The following is a 21,191-nucleotide window of genomic DNA, read 5'->3' as shown; positions in this document are numbered from 1 at the left end:
TTTTTTGTATAAACAAACACAAGGTCAGACAGCATTCCATCTGCATGTTTTTCAGTTTTCAGACAGTTTTCTTTTTGAAACTCAAACATGAAAAATTCAAAAGTAGCTTTTACAATCTTGTCAACATTCTGTTTTTTTTTTTGTTTTTTTTTGCCTCAAATTGTTTTCTTGTCATTCCATTACCTTTTTGATGTTAACTCTGAATCTTCCTGTTGCAGTGATAAACTAGCACAGACTGGCTGAGAGAAGTCAGAGGGAAATATTTTATTTTCTCTACTTTGTTTTTCAGAAGACTTTTCTTTTTGCCTTGTGCACCATTTTTAACTAGCAGGAATAACTGTTCTTCCATTGCAGTAATTTAATAACCTGTGTACAATAATTACATATTATGCAGCTGTTTCCCAGAACAAAATCTGTTCAGATTCAACGTAAAACATTGCTGTTTAATACAGAGAGGATTAGAGCTATTTCCTTGGGTTTCAAAATACAAAATTTCCAGTCTTTTGCTCCACACATACACATTCACACACACACACAGATTAAATACACGTCTTTTATGCACGCCTATGTAAGTGTCATTCAGCAGGTAGGAGCCTTGGTGGGCAGAGAGAGAAAAGTGCATCGTGGGGAATTGACCTGTAAGAGCAGATGTACAAGGACATGTTACATTTTATCAGTTATGCAAATAGGCATCATCTGACCTGGTCTACATGGAGTCTACGGGGCATCAGAAGGAAGGACTGAACAACTTTCAGGGTGCCTCAGATTCACACTTGTTCTTTACCTCTGGGCAGGGCTAGGGCACAGAGCAGCATGAGCCAATCAGGTTAGCTTGTGAAGGCCTCGAAGTCTGAGTCTGAAACAGGAAGCACCAAGTGTAAAACAAAAGCATTAATTTCATCTAACGTCTAAATAGTATGTTACTAGATATCAACATCAGAGACGCATGTGTGTTTTCTACATCACCAATAAACAACTGAACAGTTGATTTATTTGAATCGGCAATGAGAACCAAGAGTGCTTAACACGGCAACGAAAAATAAGCATTACTGATAACCAAAATGAAATAAACAGACTATTTCAAAGTTTAATAGCAATATGCTAGATTAAATTCTGTTGCTATTTAACACACAACTGTGGGTTCGTGATGAGATGTAGATGATCACAAACATGAATCAGAACAAATGGAAAGAGAGAAGAGGAAAGGGCTGCAGATGTCGACAGGTTAGTAATGAACAACATAAATGGTCAGTTTCTGAGTATTTGATAGATAAATGGACGCACTGGTTGGCATCACAATGAGTTAAAATAACTAAGCAAATTAAAAACCATATTTTTGTTTACATTCTATGAACTGAGGGATTGACATCAGATCAATTTTCTTTAATTGTATCAAAGTAAATATTAGTAGTGAAATTAATGTAAATTAGTGAAATATGCCCCTCTGTTACTGCCATATTTGGAAAAAATAAAATATCCCAACTCATCTTTTGGCTCAATCTTTATTTGTTATTTGCTTTTAAACAATCGGGAGAAAAAAAAAAAAGAACATTAACACATGGCAGTGCAACGTAGTACATATAACACAAGGCGATATATATTTTTTAAAAGAATCCATCTGCCTCTTTCACTCTCATTCCCTCTCCACAACATTAACAGTTCAGATAGGTCAAAACAATTCATGTCTGTTGAATTTGTTTGAATTTACGCTGTAACAGCTGTGCTTACTGGTTGCTATTGACAATAGTTACACTATAAAATAAAAGCAAAACTCATGCAAAGTAAATTAAATCAAGCACTCATGAAAATTACACGGCAATATCCTGTCTGTAACAACTCAATAACAAATGTATTGCGGTGTATGAGCAGCATAAAAAAACAAGACAGGGCTAAGGGACAATGTCTGTACTTAATAAGACACGCATGTTTTTGAACATGTTACTACATATTACTTCTAGTAGTCATTTTTTTGGCACCAACAAAATTTAATTTTGTTACTTTACGCTTCATGTTCACAAATATATCAACAATCACATTTAAAACAGTTATTAGTGTTCATTTATTAACACTACAACTACTTTTCCTTTATTAAAGGTCTGCAAGAAGGCAAGTTTGGGTTTATCCAGGAGCACCATGGTAACTAACTTGCGATTCACCAACTTTATTTCTCTCTCACACAAATATCTACACCAAAGAACTTTCAGTGGCTACAGAGCTCAGCGCTTTGCTTATTCTTTGCATTTCTAGAACTGTGCAGACAGATGCCTGTATCTACGTAAAAAAAAATAAAAATCTAACCGCTTTGTAAAGAATATCCAGCTTGAGTGCAAAGGTGCAGATATGTCCATTTCTGACAATGATATTCTAGAGACTGGAAATCTGAAAACAAAAAATATTCAATTTATTCCCATCTACTTTTCTATCATTCATCTTTATCTCGTAAAGCATTTCCGTAATGCATTTCAGGCAAAAATGTAGAAGCAATCAGTGTGGGCGGAGCGAAGGTTATGGAGCTGTCCCTAAAGTATATTCGTGATCATCTTGCACACAAGGAAACTGAACTGCAGCAGGTGGGGGTTTAGTATTTGTACCAGCAGCACTTTAAACAAATGTTGATAGAAACATTTTGCTACTGTCGCTCCTCTACCAATCCAAGAGAAAAAAAACTGAAATTGTTTTGTTCATGAAGCTCTTTTTTGCTGTCACACCACCGTCACAATAAAATGTTATCACACCCACTCAATTGTTCCCCAAAGGCACCTGACATCCCTCCCACTCATTAATGTTAAGCTTTGCCATTTTCCCTTTATTTGAGGAAGGTAACAGAGAATCCAAAACCTCCTAAATTGCATTCTGAAATGCATTTGCTTAATAAATTTGGCACATTTGCAGCGGCAATGTAAATATAGTAAACACATCAGTAGTTAAAATGTGAAAAGGCACCAAAAGATTTAAATGATTACATGTAATTGTTGCCACCACTACATTCTATGCTGTGCTTTGCCTTCTAACCACAAAAACCCCACGCTACAAACTACAATCTGATCATAAAGGGTGATGGTGTTTTTGTAAAAGTGCATTAAGGCCAGACATTGTGTACTTCAAATGAACGATAACCTCCTCACTACTGCAGCTTTGCTGCCTGTGTCGACTATTCCGAGCAGCCTTTGTGTATCTATGAAGTACTTCATCAGCAAAATGTGTGAGTGTGCGTTTCACCCAACTGCTTGTTATTATACATAATCTAGAAATTATTAGCACTTCAACAGCAAACAGACATCACCACAGAAACTTCTGTGACCTACTTTTGATTTTGATCTATTGTTTCACACTGGGATGAATGTCACACAGTACTGATACATTCCCTTTGCCAGAGAGTCTGAATGAGAAAATTCTATGGCAGTCTCAACTGACCCAAACACACACAGGAATCCATGCGTACAAACACAATCACACACACACACAGGTTTGTCTTTCTGTGTTTGAGTACCCTCACTGGTATAATGCTTTCCTTAGTTTCTTATCCTAATCTTAATCTTCACAACTAAATGCCTAACCTCAATCCTTAACCTCACCTAATTCTAACGTTGATCCTAACGTCACGTTGTAACTCAACAGTCCTTTCCAGCTAAAAGCGGACCAGCCAAAATTTCTTCAATTTCCAACAATATTGTTCCAAAGTTTAAAAGTCATATTCGTCTTCACACATGACCCCACCCCTAACATTTACTAACCAGGGCTGAACTCTAACACACACATAAACGAGCTTCTGCATACCTGCTCTTTTTCAGTTCACCAACATTACAAAAAAAGCTAATCGGTGCTTTTAACCAGAGATACCCTAATTTTCTTGCCCTGAGCTACTGTTATGCTCTTTTTTCCTATATCAAGCAGCAAGACAGATAACCAATTACAACGGTAGATCCCACATCACACCAGTCTTCAAAGCATAGAAGTGATTTTAGGTTAGCGTTTATCAGACAGAAGGCTACTTATCTCCATAGCTTTACCCCTCAATGCATTTCTTGCACCCCTACTGGCCTACCAGGCTGCTCATATTATCCAACCAAAGTCCCTTATTTATACCCTCCACCCCAAATCCAAAGGTGATTGTGCTTTTGCTGTTAGGGCCCTGCCTGTGTGAGACAGTCTTCCCTCCTCTTTTATATCAGCTGAGTTTGTAAATGGCTTTAAAAATTCTTCAAAATCCATTTCCACTGACTCGTTTTCTCTTTAAGAGGGCTTCAATTAATAGTAATAAAAACATTATATTGCTTTCTATGTATTTTCACTTTTCTGTATCTGTATATTGCAACTTTGTTTTATATTGTTTATATTAATAAAATTCAACTTTCTTACTTCTACACTGGGTCTAAATACCTGCTTAATCCTGTTCATGTCTGTAAACATTTGGCAAATTTACACACATTTAGAAGCAATCGTTTGCATTGCTTTGCATGCATGAAACAAAAGAATTCAAACTTTTCATTGCATTGGCACATTATATGTAAACATGTATGTTAGCCATCAAAATGAAAATCAGCAAAAAAAAAAAAAAAAAAATCAAAAATCTTGTGAACGATTTTGTTCCTTTTAGGGGTGTTAGGACTTCATGAAAGCCTTGTCATCAGTTTAGGTGCTGCCTCATAAAAAGATCTGAGCAATTACATTACATTAGAGTCCGGCTGTAGTCAAAACACTGAGGTAAGTATACGCATAATAAGGCATCCCAAATACACACACAGACACCGCATTAGCACACAACACACCCACACTTCTTTTTCTTTTTCGTACAGCCATCATTATTTTTATCCCAAGTTTAAACCTGTCGTCACTGCACTGGCTTAGTGGTGTAGTGCTGGCAGTTGTGGATGACTCAGGAGAGAAGTCTGACTCTCTGGTGCCCTGTCCCTCCTGTTCCCGTTTATCTGCAGGCCTGGAGCCCACTTTAAGCTGACCCTGTGCATCGTTCTGCCCTGTAGAAACCTTTTCACTACTATTCACAGTCAAAAATGCTTCTGTTACAACTCTGCCTCCTTTACAGACCCTAGTTTTGACACTTGTGGCTTTGCCCACACCCCCAGCACCTGATATGAAGTCAGTAGCTGCAGCTCTCTGCTGGGCTTCCATTTCTGACAGGCTGCATGCCAAAGCCATCTGCAGGTCTTCATCGTCCTCATCTTCCTCGCTGCCTCCTGAAACATTGCAGTTGTAGAAAGGAGCAGAGCTGAACGACCGGTGTGTGGCTGCAGAGTGAGGGCTTGGCCGGGACCTGTCGCACTCAGCAGGTGATCTGTTCTGGATTCTTGGCTTGTGAGGAGACTGACGGGGCTGCCCCTCTCGTCGGCTCAGCTCCAGAGCCAGGGCCATTTCATCTTCCACACCTGGGAACAACACACAACAACGCAAGCGTGTTTGTGCACAATCAACATGATACTGCAAATGCATACAATCTAGAAATATGTAACTACAAACAACAGGTACATATTGTAGGGTTGTCACGTTGCACAATTTTAACTACAATACCTAAGATGTCATGTTCGAAAAGTTACAAAAAATTCCAGTGCCTGACTTGAAGCATCTCTGCTAAGTTTGTTTAATCCATTACATTTCTATACAAAGTAAAACTGTGCCACATCATTTAAATAGCACATTTAAAACAACATATATTTTACCAAAACAACTTTAAATATTGGGTTGGAAGCCCTGCATGTACTCATGGTAGTAGGTCATGTCAGTCTAGGTGAATTTTGCTCAATTCGGGATCACTAACATTTACTGAAAGTGCTGATATGTTGTTGACAGGCGTCATGAATGAAGTGAGGGACATGTACAAAAGTCTCAAGTTGATTTGTCCTAAAATTTCCTCCCGTTAAGTGTGCAAGGTCTTACCATTAATTACAACACTCTTTAACACCCCATCCTCTTCAATCTCTACTCTTTCTTGCCCGTTCTCTTTTATCCTGTAGGGAACGCAAATGCAAAGATGAATGGTGCTATTAAAATGTTTCATTGTTTGTCTTGCGTGTACATGTGTGCCTGTGTCTGAAACATCCACTTCTCAAACAAAGAATCATACTCAATTTTGCAAAGGCTACCTTGTACTAAAACTTAATTGAATTAATCAAATATTCTGAAGGTTTTTATTACCAGGCAAACAGCATTTACTTGCAAGGACTATAGTGAAAGCTGTACAGCCACACTTTGCAGCTTATATACAATAATTAGAACTACTTGACAGTCAAATAAGACCCTAAGAAGTAAATTAATTTGAGATAGAAAATTAAATTTTCACCACGTGTCAATTTTGCGGTTGTATAACATTTGTATGCAAAATGCATCACACCCTTAGTCAGATAAAGCACTAGTAATCAAAGAGTAGTTTTCAAATGAATAACCACAACATGGTCCTGCAAACCAATGTTTTTTTAATGTTTGTTTCAGCGTGCCAAACAGTAAAAAGCTTCCAAAAGCATTGGAGGGTAAAACTATACAACAATGGCTGATACTTTTCAATCAAGTGTTCACTTCTTTGTCTTGAAAATATTATATTTTCAAACTTTTTGAGAGAGGAAATGACATACTTTTTGGTGGTGGTGCGTTTGCCATTTACGATGCGAGTGGAAGTAGAGACTGATTTGAAATTGCTCATCCCTCCACCCATGCTCTCCATCCCATCCAGACCACCGAAGGAAGAGGAGAAAGAAGTAAAGTCAACTGCAGAAAAACAGAAGATGAAAGAGAAGAAAGAAGAAGAGACTCGTTTAGTTTCGTGCATTTTTACAGAGAATGATTCGTGGAGTGAGAATGACACTTCAATGGTTCTAGAGCAGCAAACGTAAGCTAGAAGAAACATATTTGACAAAGTCATTTGTAAACAAAACCACCGACCCCTGGCTGACTAAGTTTTACCAGTGAGTCACCCAGTAGTGTAGTTTGAAGTGCAGGTATTGCTGCTCTGATTACATGGGAATCAGTACATTATGCACCTGCTTGACCTGTTAGATTTTTATCTTTAAAACAATATAATATGTGGAAAGTCAGAAAAGTATTATATTTTCATATTTCAGTGACAACTACTGATTAGCTTCTATCTGTTGTCCCTGCTTTGTTAAAGTTGTGTGTTTTTATGCTTACAGTATAAAATGACACGATGTCTTATTAGACACTGTGCTCTACTGTATCTCTTTACCTCCTGTTGAAGGAAAAGAGAAGAATCGACTAGTGCCATGGTGATGTGACGAAGAGCTTCCAAAAGACGAGAAATCATCTGAATGACAAAAAAAAGAGACATGTTGGAAACGTTAGTAAGAAATGGGACGTAGCAATGAAGCAAGGGAAGAGAGGTGTGATAAGCAGTAAAGGTCCCAATGTGACAGTTACAATCATCATGAGACCAGCTACTGTAACCATAATGGTTTAATTTCACTATTAATCGTACATCATAATGTTGCTCAGTTTGATTTTATAGAATATATCGGGTTATTAGACAAATATATGTGCTGCATATTGTGTATGACGTACCAAAGAAGCCAGCAAAGGGATCCTGTCCACCAAAAAACTCTCTGAACACCTCATCTGGACTGCGGAATGTGAAGGTGAATCCTGGGAAATCTGATGAAAAGTCTGAGGTGGAGGAACCTGAGAAATGGAGATGTCAGAGTCAGGAGAGTGAAGAGGAACAGAAAGGATAGACAGCAAAAAAGAAAGCAAGAAAAGAGTACAGAATAGAAGAGAGGAAGAATAAGTGTTACAGCAATAGAAAGAAAATGGAGAAAACTAACGAATGTTAAGAGAGTTTTTATTTACCTGTGTGTCGCGTTCGGTCACTCCCATATCTGTCATATTCATCACGTTTGCTCTCTGTTGTAAAGGAAAATCGTATCCATAGATATCAATACGTGTCTACTTATCTCACGCAAGATCCAACACACACAGATATGCTCTATATCACACAAATTGTCATCTGTCATAGCTTACTGTCAGACAAGACTTCATAAGCCTCAGCAACTTCTTTGAACTTTCGCTCTGCCTCCTCCTTGTTGTCTGGATTTTTGTCAGGATGCCATTTCAAAGCCAGTTTTCTGTACCTTAACAAAACAAACACAAACAGAGACACAAATAAACATTGACAGATGCATATAATCAAATGCGTGTTGAGTTTGTAAACAGTTAACATAATGTATGACTCCTTAGAAACAAAAACAAACAGAACACAAACCAAAGCCTTGGAAAAGAAAGAGGACACTACTCTGTAACATTTAGAGGTCTGTATTTTTCATACCAGTGGTTCTCAAAACTCTATTTATGTGCATAAGCTATTTCAGTTGCAATATGCAATGTTGAAGTGTGTTTTTAGTATTTTGCCATTTTTGCAAAGGATTTTCCATGTTTTGAAATGCAATAAATTCAAAGATTAAAACTGGCAATGTGTAATTACTTCATGAAATATATATTCAATAAAACATTTTCTACTCAAGTGAACTTTCTCTTTCTTATTTAAGACTATAATGCCTAACTCTTCAGATCATCTCCCAATACTCACGCCTTCTTGATGTCATCCTGTGAGGCTGTTTTGGGCACTCCCAGGACGTTGTAGTAGTCCACCATGTCGCCTCCTGTCACTCCTCAAAATGCCACACTAAATTGAAGATAAGTAAGTCAGTACATCTATTCTAAATCTAGATGCCTTAAAGGTATAAATTAACCAAAATAGCATTGCTCTGTGTGTCCTTGTGAGACGTGCTGATTGTTTGGGTTAAAGAGTTGTCTCTTAAAGCAGCATTCCTTCAGAAGAAAATCAGTTTTTGTAACGATTCGTGACACAGACTTTGGCTAGAATCGATCAGTTCCGTGAACAGATCAGTGATTTAGCTCACATGCATGCATGAAAGTACTGGAGACTCCATGGGTAACTTCAAAGTAGAAGTTGAAAGTGGTCTGCAGAGAGTTCTAACTCAAATACAGCCAAATGAATGTGAATTGCATCAATATCAAAACAGTTTCTTAGACATGCTTTTCTATATTTGTGATTTTTTTTTAAATTACAGTTCAGTTAACAAATGCATTGCCTATTGAATTAATTAATAAACTGATCAGTTGGTTTCATTAAATCACTAATGGATATCAACATTCAGCAAACTGCGTTAGGATCAATACTTGAAAGTATCAAGTGCTGTGCCCTTGAAATGAAGACCTCAGTCCAGTCATTAGTTCCATTATAGCCACAGACAACATACTAGCCACCATGCCAATCCCATTAGTGAGCTGCAGCAGTTTCAGGCCTGAAGGGGGCTTCCAAACTGACACAAAATGACTAAACTTAACTTTCTACGTCCTCTGGGGAACAGCCATGTGCTCACACAAGTATTACTACTATGTTATTTCTAGCGACAAGGCATCTGGCAACTGCTGCTGACATGACAGTAGGCCTACACAAGCTTAAACACACAGCAGATGCACTTGGAGGCACAGGTGTTGTGCTATTCAAGTACGTACCACTGACATTAGCGGTACAGTATTGAATATACGGTATTTCTGTGACACATTTCCTATTATGGTAAAGTTTGACATTCGTGCTAAACTACATGCAGCTGCATTACGTTTAACTGGGTGTAGGTGGGTATAACTTGTTCTGACTAGCTAAAGCTTTGGACCTACCGTTCGAATTAGCAGTTTAGCCGTGAGTCCACCGGTCTAGAGTGACAATGAATTAGTTCTGATAGCTTCGCCTCTGAATACCGCCTGTTCCTGACAGCCGCACGGCCACCTCCACCTCCTTCAGCCAGCTTCTCCACCGACCCCCGACTCTAATATTCCCCCAACAACACGGTATCACGGCACGGTACCGTTATCTCTCTGCGGTCCCCTCTAGGAAAACATGCGGACAGTCCGCCCTGTTTGTGCTCAGTGCTGCTCCGAGCCGCACGGCGGAGGAATAAAATAGAGCGTCTAGAAGCTGCTGGTGTTTGTCAGCAGACCCGCCCTGCCTCCGCGCCGGCCTGTTGCTCCCTGATAGTGAGCTGACCGTACCGACCATACCGACTGTTTATAAAAGACGCCCCCCTGAGGTAAGAATGAATCCCCCCACCCCAGTTCATCTCTTGACAGTTTCACTTTTCGTTTCATGTCTTTTCTTGGGTGCCTTGCTAATCTTTAAACAGCATAGCACATGGTTTTTAATACTCAAGTCTTGTTAATTTTAGATTTCTGATAAATTGTGTACAAAATCATTGAATACAGTAACTAAAGCAATTTTAAAAATGTATACATTATTAGTCTTAGAGGCTAACTAGCCTACTCTATGCTTAAAAAAAAAAAAAAACATATCCATAAAAATAGGGTGATCTGGGGAATCCATGGTTTGGCTACATTATTAAATTCTAGAAAAAAAATGTTAAAAAAAAATGCTGAAGAAAAACTACCAAATGTTCTAAATATTAAGGGACACAAATCCCTTTCCTCCCCCTCAAAATCACATCCAAAATTAAAGAAACAACATAGAGCATGATTCATTGTTGCATAATGAAGCATACAATGTATACAATAAGTATCTAGGTCAACTTACCAAAAGCTTCTGACACATCTGGGGCACTAAGAAAATATTGTACATGTTGGTAACAGTTTTTTTTTTTCAATTTTTGTAAAGTTAATAATAGAATAAATTCTGTTTATGAGAATTTTCCCAGAACTTTCCTGAAAATTTGATTGGATTTTCCTTTTGTTATCAGAAATGTACAGGAATTTCCCAGCAATTCTATGGGGACTTGATGTGACTTTTCTTGAAATTTTATGAGAATTGTCCTGTATTTTCCAGAAATTTTATGGAAAATTTCCTGAAATTTCATGTACATTTTCCTGAGATTTTATGGGATTTTTTCCCAGGAACTATATGAGAATGTTATGTGAAATTTCTGGGAGTTTTCCATATCCCAGAGTTTTCTTGTTTAACATATGTAATAGAACCTTTAGTATTAGTACTATCCACAATGTTTTTAAAAAATACCTCATAATCCATTTATTATTCAGCACATAGCAGATAATAGCCTTCTTTATCACAGAGATAAATGATGTCATCCTGATCCTTGTGATTTTCTAATGTGATGTATTCAAGAGGAAAATGAGAAGTCTGATATATTGACATCGCTTTGGTAATCAGAGATGTTGCTGAATGGTTCAGTGGGCCACTTCTCAAACCAATTGGTCTCCAGTTATTGGTTAATTGATGAATAAAAACCTGTTGATGGAGATGCAAACCTATCAAATCACAGTCAGGCAGAAATAAGTACTCACACGTTTTCTGTTCTGAATCCAGAATAATCTACTATCCTAGCTGATATTTGATCAAATAAAATTATTGAAAACATTTTATAGTACACAACAGCAAGAACTGGAAAATTTCACTTTACTGTAGAGAGTTAGAACAGAATACTGATACCACTCACGTCTGCTATTTGGAAAATAACTGAAACAGAAATGAAAAACAGGTCACAGCCTGAGAGAGCATTGAGTTGTTACTAGCCTATTTCTTGGCAAACAGCCGATTAAATCACCCGTTTTATATGAAGCATCTCTGCCACCTCATTGGTTTAAATAGTTGCAGCACATAACTGCTCCTAATACCACAAATTGTCACTTTACATTAAATTCTGACCGCTGTAGGAATTGTAGGAGTGGCATTTAACCCTTCATGTGCAGTGTGAATTGCTGTACTCAGTATTTTCTAACAAAAACCATAGACTATGACGCCTCACTCCACTTCCCTTGCTGGTCAAATTGCGCCATCTGCTGGCTCAAAAAAAGTAAGATAAGAGACTTTATTGATCTCACAAAGGAGAAATTTACTGTTACAGGGGCTCTTAGGAACAAAGTGTAGGACCCAAGCCAGTCCAGCACATTTTGTACTCTGTAAATGAAGTGGAGTTGCAAACAAACAATTTAAAAACTAAATAAATTTGAAATATCCACTATAGAATGTATTATATTTTAATATTTCTTTCTGCCCTTCAGACTACACAAGAAGAATTCAAGAATGACCACAAGTTAATTAGAATTTTTTGTTAGGACTTTTATTGATGATACATTCAGAAATCTTCTCCCCAGAGGGCAGTTATAATGAATTACTGACAAATAACCACCACAGATTATCAGAATGTGGCCGGAAATGTGTTATGTTCACATTAGCTTTTGGAATGCCTGATGTTTGACCCTCAATACTCCTCTCCTTCTTCATCCTCCTCTCCCATGCTGTCAGTGCCAACCTCTTCATAATCCTTCTCCAGGGCAGCCATATCCTCTCTGGCCTCTGAGAACTCTCCCTCCTCCATTCCCTCACCAACATACCAGTGGACAAAGGCTCTCTTGGCATACATGAGGTCAAACTTGTGGTCCAGACGGGCCCAGGCCTCAGCGATGGCTGTGGTGTTGCTCAGCATGCACACAGCCCTCTGCACCTTGGCCAGGTCTCCACCAGGAACCACAGTTGGAGGCTGGTAGTTGATGCCCACCTTGAAGCCTGTGGGACACCAATCCACAAACTGGATGGTGCGCTTGGTCTTGATGGCTGCGATGGCAGAATTGACATCTTTGGGCACCACATCACCACGATACAGCAGACAGCAGGCCATGTATTTACCGTGACGGGGATCACACTTCACCATCTGATTGGCTGGCTCGAAGCAAGCGTTGGTGATGTCAGCCACAGATAGCTGCTCATGGTAGGCTTTCTCAGCAGAGATGACCGGGGCATAGGTGGCCAGAGGGAAGTGAATACGAGGGTAGGGCACCAAGTTGGTCTGAAACTCTGTCAGGTCAACATTCAGGGCTCCATCAAAGCGAAGTGAGGCAGTGATGGAGGACACAATCTGGCCAATGAGCCTGTTCAGATTGGTGTACGTTGGTCTCTCAATGTCGAGGTTTCTGCGGCAGATGTCATAGATGGCCTCGTTGTCCACCATGAAGGCACAGTCAGAGTGCTCCAAGGTGGTGTGGGTGGTCAGGATGGAGTTGTAGGGCTCCACTACTGCTGTGGAGACCTGGGGGGCTGGATAGACAGCAAATTCAAGTTTTGACTTTTTCCCATAATCAACAGAGAGTCTCTCCATCAGAAGGGAGGTGAAACCAGAGCCGGTGCCTCCGCCGAAGGAGTGGAAGATGAGGAATCCCTGCAGACCAGTGCATTGATCAGCCTGAAAAAATAAATAAAAAAAATTAAGAATTAAAATCCCACTCCAGCCACAATCTTTTTAGAGGCATCAGAGCTAGCACGCTGTCCATATATTTACAGTTAAGGCAAGACTTTTTTTAGAGCTAAAAATGTACTCAAATGTTAAACCTGTCCAGCAAACTAATGTAATCTAACTCGTACCAGTTTGCGTGTCCTGTCCAAAACAAGATCTATGATCTCCTTGCCAATAGTGTAGTGTCCACGAGCATAATTATTGGCAGCATCCTCCTTTCCTGTAATCAGCTGCTCAGGGTGGAACAGCTGACGGTAGGTTCCTGTACGCACCTCATCTGTAAAATGGACAGTTAAAAACAGAGTTAGAGCTCATATTCCAACTGAAGAATGTTCAAGCTCTAAATATGTTTGCTCAGATACTGAAAAAAAACATTTAACTATAATATATAGTAACCAAGTTTAAGTACTGTGTTTACACATTTTAAATGAAAATTATTTAGCAGTTTCATGTCCAAGATAGTAACTGACCAATGACAGTAGGTTCCAGGTCAACAAAGATGGCTCTGGGAACATGCTTTCCTGCTCCTGTCTCACTGAAGAAGGTGTTGAAAGAGTCGTCTCCTCCCCCAATAGTCTTGTCAGAGGGCATCTGTCCGTCTGGCTGGATCCCATGTTCCAGGCAGTACAGCTCCCAGCATGCATTACCCATCTGGGCCCCGGCTTGGCCGACATGCATAGAAATACACTCACGCTGAAATAAAAAAAAGGAGGGACTGATGAAAAGAGGCTGATAACTAATACATTTTTTCAACATGAAACACATTTACCACCCAAAAGTGCTTCTATATTTGTTGTGTAACTACTGTTTGGCCTCAACACCAATTATTGCAAAAAATAAAATAAAAAAAATAACAGTCCAACATTTAAATAGTAGTCTGCTTCTACAGTGTGTACCAACTGAAATGGTATCCCCTATTTGTTCCTTGAATTTCAATATTAAGGACAATCTTTATACAACACCAGCACTCAGTTTGGCTAGGAAACTGCATAGTTTAGAAAAAAGTTGACTGCAAGAAACTCTGTGCCAGAAAAGAATGCTGAAGGTTTCAGTAATGCACTGCACATACTGGCAAGCCAGCATTTAAGTAGAGCAGGTAGTAGTCTGCATTCAGGGTTGTCTGAGTAGAATTGATGGGCAGTAAAAAGTAATTACAGATGTGACATAACTAAAAGCTCCATTTATGTGCAGGAGCCAGTTTTATGGATTTCTTGGGGGGGGGGGGGGGGGGGGGACTGCAACACACAATTGCAATATGTGGCAGACAGGAAGGCCATGCCTCAGGAAGATGTGAAAACCTTGCCCCCACCCCTCTATCCCATGTCTCCTCCCTTTCCTCATCCCCTCCTTTGTGTCTCTCTCCTCCCCCACCCTGTCCAGCTGCATAGTGCTGTGTAACAGTCAGGGATGTCTCGCTTTGTCACCCTCCCTCCCTCCTGGCTCTCTCTCCACATCTCTCAAACCAAAAACTCCTAACAGCTGCAAAATGGCTGCCCACTAACTCATACTGCCTAGGCCAGACCACTCCTCTTTTCTCTGTTCCTTCTATCCATCCCCCCACTGCCACGATTACCCTGCTCACTCTTTAGTCAAGACAACTGTAATCCGAAACAAATAGGACTGAGACTGATCCTGTCTTGCTTCAACCTGATACATTTCTTGCTATGGGATCAGCTGCACATTAAACAAGTTTGAACATGACACAGCAGTCAAACTTAGAGTGTCTGTGATCTGGCCTAGATTGACAAGAGTATAGAAAAGACTTGTCTTGTAGGCACATGTAACTATTGTAGTAAGTCCTCTCCCTGAATTCTTAGCAGACATGCCCAAAAATGTTCAATTACATGAATTGAGCTCAAAACCACTGTCATTTAATAGAACAGAGCTGCTTTTGTAGCATCAGCTCCACAGCAGAGGCCTTATGAGCATTAAAGAGGCCTAGATATTTACTCCATCTAATGTTAAGAATGAGAGACAAAGAGAGGCAGAAGGGAGAGAGAGTGTGGAAATTTCAAGGCTACGTCATCAGATAAGCAGTTACTCACCATTTTGTCTGCTTGTCCTTCGACCGACGTTGAGGATTCAGACACAAGGCAGAAGTGCGGAGGAGAGGGAGAGTCAGGGTTTTTATAGGCAAGGAAGTGGAGGGGGCCGGCAGAAAATCTCAGCAAGCAGCTGCATAGTTCATTGGCGGGAGGGAACAGCAGTTTAAAAAAAAAAATAGAGGGAAGTCCCTTATGCTGCCTGTTACGTCCTCTGCTAGTCATGTGGTTGGCAATGGACTTTGTAGGGCCTCTGTGTGTTGGGATGGCTTGTGAAAACTATATTGTTTGCAGATTGCTGAAGAAGGAGCTCCAGATCCCACCTGGAAGTCATCAGGAGTGACTGGCTGTGACTAGTGGCATTGTGCTCCTCCCTCCTCCAGGTCTGATCTCTTTCTCTCCCTCTCCTAGGTGTACAGTGGTGCAGCAGATTGGCAGCAGGTGTGGCTAATTATCAATCAGCAGATCACGAGCAGGTTCTAGTCATGCAATCACCTACTCCTAAATCTCTGTAAAACCAGACGCCATTATTCATTTGGAGCTGGACTGTGATTCTACCCTCAGCTAGTGCCTTGTGCTTTCTAGTCTGAGCTTTTTGTTCTTGAGCTACGTGTAATCCTATTCTCTCTGTTTAGCATCGGCTCTTGCCTGCTTGGTGTTCCCTGGCTTGTCACCGTCCACTGACTGCCTGCAGCAAGTTGCCTTACCTGGACTCCAAGGCTTTCATCCTCCTGGAGATCTTCTGTCATCTGAAAAGCACACCTGCTGCCTTTGTGAACATCAGCCACGCCACCTAGGACGCCATACCTACCTCGTCGGGAGCCATCCATCAGCTGTCCATGCCACTACTGGCTGAACGAACATCGTGGAGCTTTTGTGTCCTGCATCTTTTCTGCACTGGAGCCAATGAACCTGCCATAACACAACAGACCTCACCACTAGTTTGCCACACCTTCTGACCTGTGGGCTTGGTCCACGGCCACAACTCCTCCTCTCACAAAATCCCAACCATCACCACATCTGTGCATAAATGCTGCAACCAAACTCTCAGTCGGGGAAGCTTGGATTTAGTGAGACCAATTCGCCCTAGTGCCTCTTGTGTCTATGTGGTCTGCAGGTTCTGTAATCATTGAGCAGTGGCTAAGTGAAAATTAGAGCAGTGAGAAGCTACCTGTCTTGAAGACTGGCTCCTGTTAGTAGCCTGCTAATTTGGTGAGAACCTACTTCTGACTTCTTTGCGTATTGTCTTAAATGTGGGTGTTTTGAGGTACCACATTTATCTAGTTACTCCGCCAATGCACGCTGCAGAGTTATGTGACGATCGACATACGTTTGTCTGTACACAACGTTACTCAAAAACAGAATAACAGATTTGGATGAAATTTTCAGGGAAGGCCAGAAATGATGTAAGGACCACCTCATTGGATTTTGGCATTGATGCAGCTTAGTCTGGATCTCTGGATTTGTTAAGGATTTCTGTATCATTGCGATATGACATCACTGTAACCATGACAAGTGAACGCTACGTCAGCTGCCTGCTGACGATCAAATGATTACAATCCTACTATAAATCCACTGCTACAGACTTACTGGGACTTTTCTGTCAGAAATGATACAAGGAACAATTGATTAAAGTGTGAGGGTGTTTCAGAGTCCCTTCAATTCCCGCTGCCTGCTACATATTTATGTCACGCGATTCAGTATCCATGCATAACGTATGCATACCACATGCCTGTGCTAAGCTCATCGTCATTTTGTTTATAGGTAAATCTATATTAAATGGCCACATTCTATGTTGCTGTGATTTCTGAGCATCAATAACTAATAAAACATGTTGTGTTTCTGACAATGCCTTATGGAGGAATGAACAGCCTTGGGGAAGTACTGTGCTCTGAGTGCTTTTCTTTTTAATTCTGTGCACTAGTCGCTAGTTTGTATTGGTTTATCTTGTCTGTGGTGGTTGTTGCTATTGTGTTTAGGTTTGGCTAAGGAATTTGTTTGTTTTTACTTGGTTTTTTGATTTAGCAACATCCACCAGTCTTGTGATCACTTTTGTGTTAAATTTGTCGCTGAGCAATAAATTGCTCGACAACTGGTGGTTTTTGTGACACCCACCTGACCCGAGCAGTTGGGTCTTAACACTGTCTGTTGGGTTTTTTGCTGTCACATTTGCCAGCATTGTCTGTCAGTTTGAGATTAGACCATTACAGATGAAAACAATATCCCTCTTTTGTGTCCCTCATAACCACTTTTCCCCTCTTTTTTTGAAATTGTGTGCATATATCTGACTGTTACCAGAGTAGTTGAATTACATGCAGTGTACCTTAAGTGAGTCATTTATCTGTGCTTATGAATTTACTAGTAGCATGCAAATTGCTCACTCCCACACATTCCTGCATTCATATAATGTAACAAGGACCCTGGGCAAGAGCGCAATAATGGTTGTTTAATGCATGCATGTGCACCCACATGGTCACCAACACACATAGCTCATTTAGTGTCAGTGTTAAATCATTAAATGAATAATCGCATACGAGTCTGTAAAATGATTTTTTTTCTGATCATTGAACGCTTTAATGGTAGGAAAAGTAAATGGTAAGAAGAAAGAGTCCATTTACATAAAATGAAATGATATGGCATTGTTCAACATTTCAATATAATGACAGAATTCAGAGCACACAGACACAAGATAGTGGCAACCACTATAGTGTGATACACCTCTGAAATGTAAAAGATAAAATTTCCGAGAAATGTTGAGGCCAGTGTTCTGCTTTTTTTTTTTGGATACAGCTTTTCAGCAGCACTGTTGGGATCACAGCGCTGTGACTCATACATAGCTGAACTGGGATCCTATTGTTGCTGCAGGCCACAGTCTGAGTATGAGCTAGACAAACAACACCAGTCAGTGACTTTGTCAGTTATATTCTCTCGTTCTCACAGAGTCACAGCTGAATGGTATATAGAAACTGACATAGGAGCCCTTTCATAACTTACATTCCTCATGGGAGAGGATGTTGGGGGAGGTGAACAGAAGCGAGGGTTTGGTCTAAATTTCTCTGTCTTAACTGCAGAAAGAAGCGAGCATTAAACACCCAAAGAAAGTGAAGGGATTGTTTTTTGCTTTCAGTCTGAATGCAATGTGCTCAGATGGTGGCAGAACAAATGATTTAGTTGTAAACCTCATGTTTTCAAGTTTTAAGATGTTCACCTAAGATTTGAGAGTTGTCAGTTGTTGTCAGTTTAACCATATAATTGTTTTTCTAGTTCTCCATTGTACTCTTACTTTATGTTAATAGGGATTAATACAATGTATTATTTTCTAATTGAAATTGTAACTTTGTTAGTGTATTCATACAGTTGATAAATTTTCCTCAACTACAGATTTGTATGTTGTCGTACATGCAGGCTTAATGAAAGTTAGTATTCTTCCCCGTCATCCTCCTCGTCCAAATTGTCAGCACCGACCTCTTCATAATCCTTCTCCAGGGCAGCCATATCCTCTCTGGCCTCTGAGAACTCTCCCTCCTCCATTCCCTCTCCAACATACCAGTGGACAAAGGCTCTCTTGGCATACATGAGGTCAAACTTGTGGTCCAGACGGGCCCAGGCCTCAGCGATGGCTGTGGTGTTGCTCAGCATGCACACAGCCCTCTGCACCTTGGCCAGGTCTCCACCAGGAACCACAGTTGGAGGCTGGTAGTTGATGCCCACCTTGAAGCCTGTGGGACACCAATCCACAAACTGGATGGTGCGCTTGGTCTTGATGGCTGCGATGGCAGAATTGACATCTTTGGGCACCACATCGCCACGATACAGCAGACAGCAGGCCATGTATTTACCGTGACGGGGATCACACTTCACCATCTGATTGGCTGGCTCGAAACAGGTGTTGGTGATGTCAGCCACAGATAGCTGCTCATGGTAGGCTTTCTCAGCAGAGATGACCGGGGCATAGGTGGCCAGAGGGAAGTGGATACGAGGGTAGGGCACCAAGTTGGTCTGGAACTCTGTCAGGTCAACATTCAGGGCTCCATCAAAGCGAAGTGAGGCAGTGATGGAGGACACAATCTGGCCAATGAGCCTGTTCAGATTGGTGTACGTTGGTCTCTCAATGTCGAGGTTTCTGCGGCAGATGTCATAGATGGCCTCGTTGTCCACCATGAAGGCACAGTCAGAGTGCTCCAAGGTGGTGTGGGTGGTCAGGATGGAGTTGTAGGGCTCCACGACTGCTGTGGAAACCTGCGGTGCTGGGTAGATAGCAAACTCAAGTTTGGACTTTTTCCCATAATCAACAGAGAGTCTCTCCATCAGCAGGGAGGTGAAACCAGAGCCGGTGCCTCCGCCGAAGGAGTGGAAGATGAGGAATCCCTGCAGACCAGTGCATTGATCAGCCTGGAAATTTAATAGTTCACACATGTTAAGGTCAATGAATAATTTATTCAAGCAAAAACAGTTGAAAATACTACAAATTTGTACCACTGACATTTTCAAACAGTCTCACCAGTTTGCGTGTCCTGTCCAAAACAAGATCTATGATCTCCTTGCCGATGGTGTAGTGTCCACGAGCGTAATTGTTGGCTGCATCCTCCTTTCCTGTAATCAGCTGCTCAGGGTGGAACAGCTGACGGTAGGTTCCTGTACGCACCTCATCTGGACAACCAAACAACAGTAGTGAGTCAGTGAATCCTAATGGTGAATTACTCTTACAGCTTTGTATTGAAATGTTTCCACAGAGCCACAAGGTCTGTTTTATATGGAGTTTATTGCCATCTCCCAATCCCTTTCTGCTAAATGCAACAATCCTTATCCCAGTTCCCTTAAAAAAAATATAGCGTTGTTATATTTAAAGTACAGAATTACATAAAAACATCTAATCTATGTAAGATAATTAGCTATATAATTGTCACTGACCAATGACAGTAGGTTCCAGGTCGACAAAGATGGCTCTGGGAACATGCTTTCCTGCTCCTGTCTCACTGAAGAAGGTGTTGAAAGAGTCGTCTCCTCCCCCAACAGTCTTGTCAGAGGGCATCTGTCCGTCGGGCTGGATCCCATGTTCCAGGCAGTACAGCTCCCAGCATGCATTACCAATCTGGGCCCCAGCTTGGCCCACATGAATGGAGATACATTCACGCTGCAGAGAGTGAGTAACACTCTTGAATTACTAGAAGCATCTGTTTACTTTCTGCATTTTTGCCACACATCATTTTATTTAACTACTTCAATCCAGTTAGAATACTGTACCTCACTACATCTCTCATGGATTGATGCAGATAAAAAACAGATTAATTTTGATTTAATAGTAACTATCTCATCGTTTAATGAAAACCTTGCTCAACTCTGAACAAACACAGAATATCTCACAGTTGTGACTAAACACAGTAACATGCACCTTCAGTAGGTTTCACACAAGCAAGCCATGTCTTACCATGATTTATCTCTCTTCTCCAATGTCAAGGTATCGGTAAGAAGATGTAGTGCCAGAGACAGCCGTGATGCTCTGCTTTTATACACCCACAGCTTGAGGTGTGCAGGGATTTGATCAGAGCTGTAATCAGAGAACCTACTGATGGGACCAGGATAAGATCATCCACTTGATACACATATACACAATGCAAAAAGAGGTCACCACCCTAGTCATTGTGTGAGTTTGTGAGTGTTTTGTACTGGTACGTAAGCAACTCATATTTCATAAAGCAGAACACCAGATGAGGGAATAATGTAGTTTCGCTCGGCAGTTGCAAATACATGACTTTGTGTTGTAATTTCAATGCATCTAATGAGTCCATCTATTGTTTCATTCCACTATCATGATAGGAAGTATCAAAGCAAATATTTGTCATTTTCAGCAGATTCATTTTTGTTATGCATTTGAAAAAGATTTATATGGATATAAGAATATCAGATGAGA

The 21,191-nt window shown here is 40.5% G+C and overlaps 2 protein-coding genes and 1 long non-coding RNA gene across 6 annotated transcripts; 1 reads left to right on the top strand and 2 right to left on the bottom strand.

Annotated features, from left to right (window-relative positions):
- Positions 1–422: 422 nt before the first annotated feature.
- On the bottom strand, positions 423–10,055 carry dnajb2 (DnaJ heat shock protein family (Hsp40) member B2). Of its 2 annotated transcripts, XM_022190273.2 has the most exons (11): positions 9,661–10,052; positions 8,546–8,641; positions 7,981–8,090; positions 7,810–7,863; positions 7,525–7,641; positions 7,193–7,270; positions 6,585–6,717; positions 5,893–5,963; positions 5,088–5,384; positions 785–856; positions 423–636 (listed from the first exon to the last, which is right to left on the bottom strand). In XM_022190273.2, the coding sequence occupies exons 2-10, from the start codon at positions 8,608–8,610 to the stop codon at positions 828–830; spliced, it is 954 nt and encodes a 317-aa protein (XP_022045965.1). In that variant the 5' UTR covers positions 8,611–8,641; positions 9,661–10,052; the 3' UTR covers positions 423–636; positions 785–827. The 2 variants fall into 2 exon arrangements, with proteins under 2 accessions (XP_022045965.1, XP_022045964.2); XM_022190272.2 differs by lacking the exons at positions 423–636; positions 785–856 and having other exon boundaries at positions 1,484–5,384; positions 9,661–10,055.
- A 1,991-nt stretch (positions 10,056–12,046) lies between these two features.
- LOC110948631 (tubulin alpha chain) lies at positions 12,047–20,387 on the bottom strand. 3 transcript variants are annotated; one of them, XM_051958420.1, is made up of 4 exons: positions 20,192–20,385; positions 19,782–19,930; positions 18,746–19,672; positions 12,047–12,260 (listed from the first exon to the last, which is right to left on the bottom strand). In XM_051958420.1, the coding sequence occupies exons 1-4, from the start codon at positions 20,310–20,312 to the stop codon at positions 12,210–12,212; spliced, it is 1,248 nt and encodes a 415-aa protein (XP_051814380.1). In that variant the 5' UTR covers positions 20,313–20,385; the 3' UTR covers positions 12,047–12,209. The 3 variants fall into 3 exon arrangements, with proteins under 3 accessions (XP_051814380.1, XP_051814379.1, XP_051814381.1); XM_051958419.1 differs by lacking the exons at positions 18,746–19,672; positions 19,782–19,930; positions 20,192–20,385 and adding exons at positions 13,367–13,515; positions 13,709–13,931; positions 15,284–15,401 and having other exon boundaries at positions 12,047–13,187; XM_051958421.1 differs by lacking the exon at positions 12,047–12,260 and having other exon boundaries at positions 17,827–19,672; positions 20,192–20,387.
- On the top strand, positions 15,412–17,131 carry LOC127536994 (uncharacterized). The gene is made up of 2 exons (XR_007946237.1): positions 15,412–15,663; positions 15,916–17,131. It is a non-coding gene; the product is annotated as an uncharacterized LOC127536994 (long non-coding RNA).
- Positions 20,388–21,191: the final 804 nt, after the last annotated feature.

The sequence above is a fragment of the Acanthochromis polyacanthus genome, chromosome 14, assembly GCF_021347895.1.
Source record: "Acanthochromis polyacanthus isolate Apoly-LR-REF ecotype Palm Island chromosome 14, KAUST_Apoly_ChrSc, whole genome shotgun sequence".
NCBI lineage: Eukaryota > Metazoa > Chordata > Actinopteri > Pomacentridae > Acanthochromis > Acanthochromis polyacanthus.
Note: the sequence above shows the minus strand (reverse complement) of the source record. Positions and strands in the feature narration are given on the sequence as shown.

Coding starts and splice junctions, on each gene's coding strand:
- LOC110948631 (XM_051958419.1), bottom strand. Junction 13,516..13,708: donor CCTGGAACCTACTGTCATTG/GTCAGTTACTAT, acceptor TCCATTTTACAG/ATGAGGTGCGTACAGGAACC. Junction 13,188..13,366: donor TGGACAGGACACGCAAACTG/GTACGAGTTAGA, acceptor TTATTTTTTCAG/GCTGATCAATGCACTGGTCT.
- dnajb2 (XM_022190272.2), bottom strand. CDS start 8,610: ATGGTGGACTACTACAACGTCCTGGGAGTGCCCAAAACAGCCTCACAG. Junction 7,864..7,980: donor TTATGAAGTCTTGTCTGACA/GTAAGCTATGAC, acceptor CCTTTACAACAG/AGAGCAAACGTGATGAATAT. Junction 7,642..7,809: donor TGACCGAACGCGACACACAG/GTAAATAAAAAC, acceptor TCCATTTCTCAG/GTTCCTCCACCTCAGACTTT.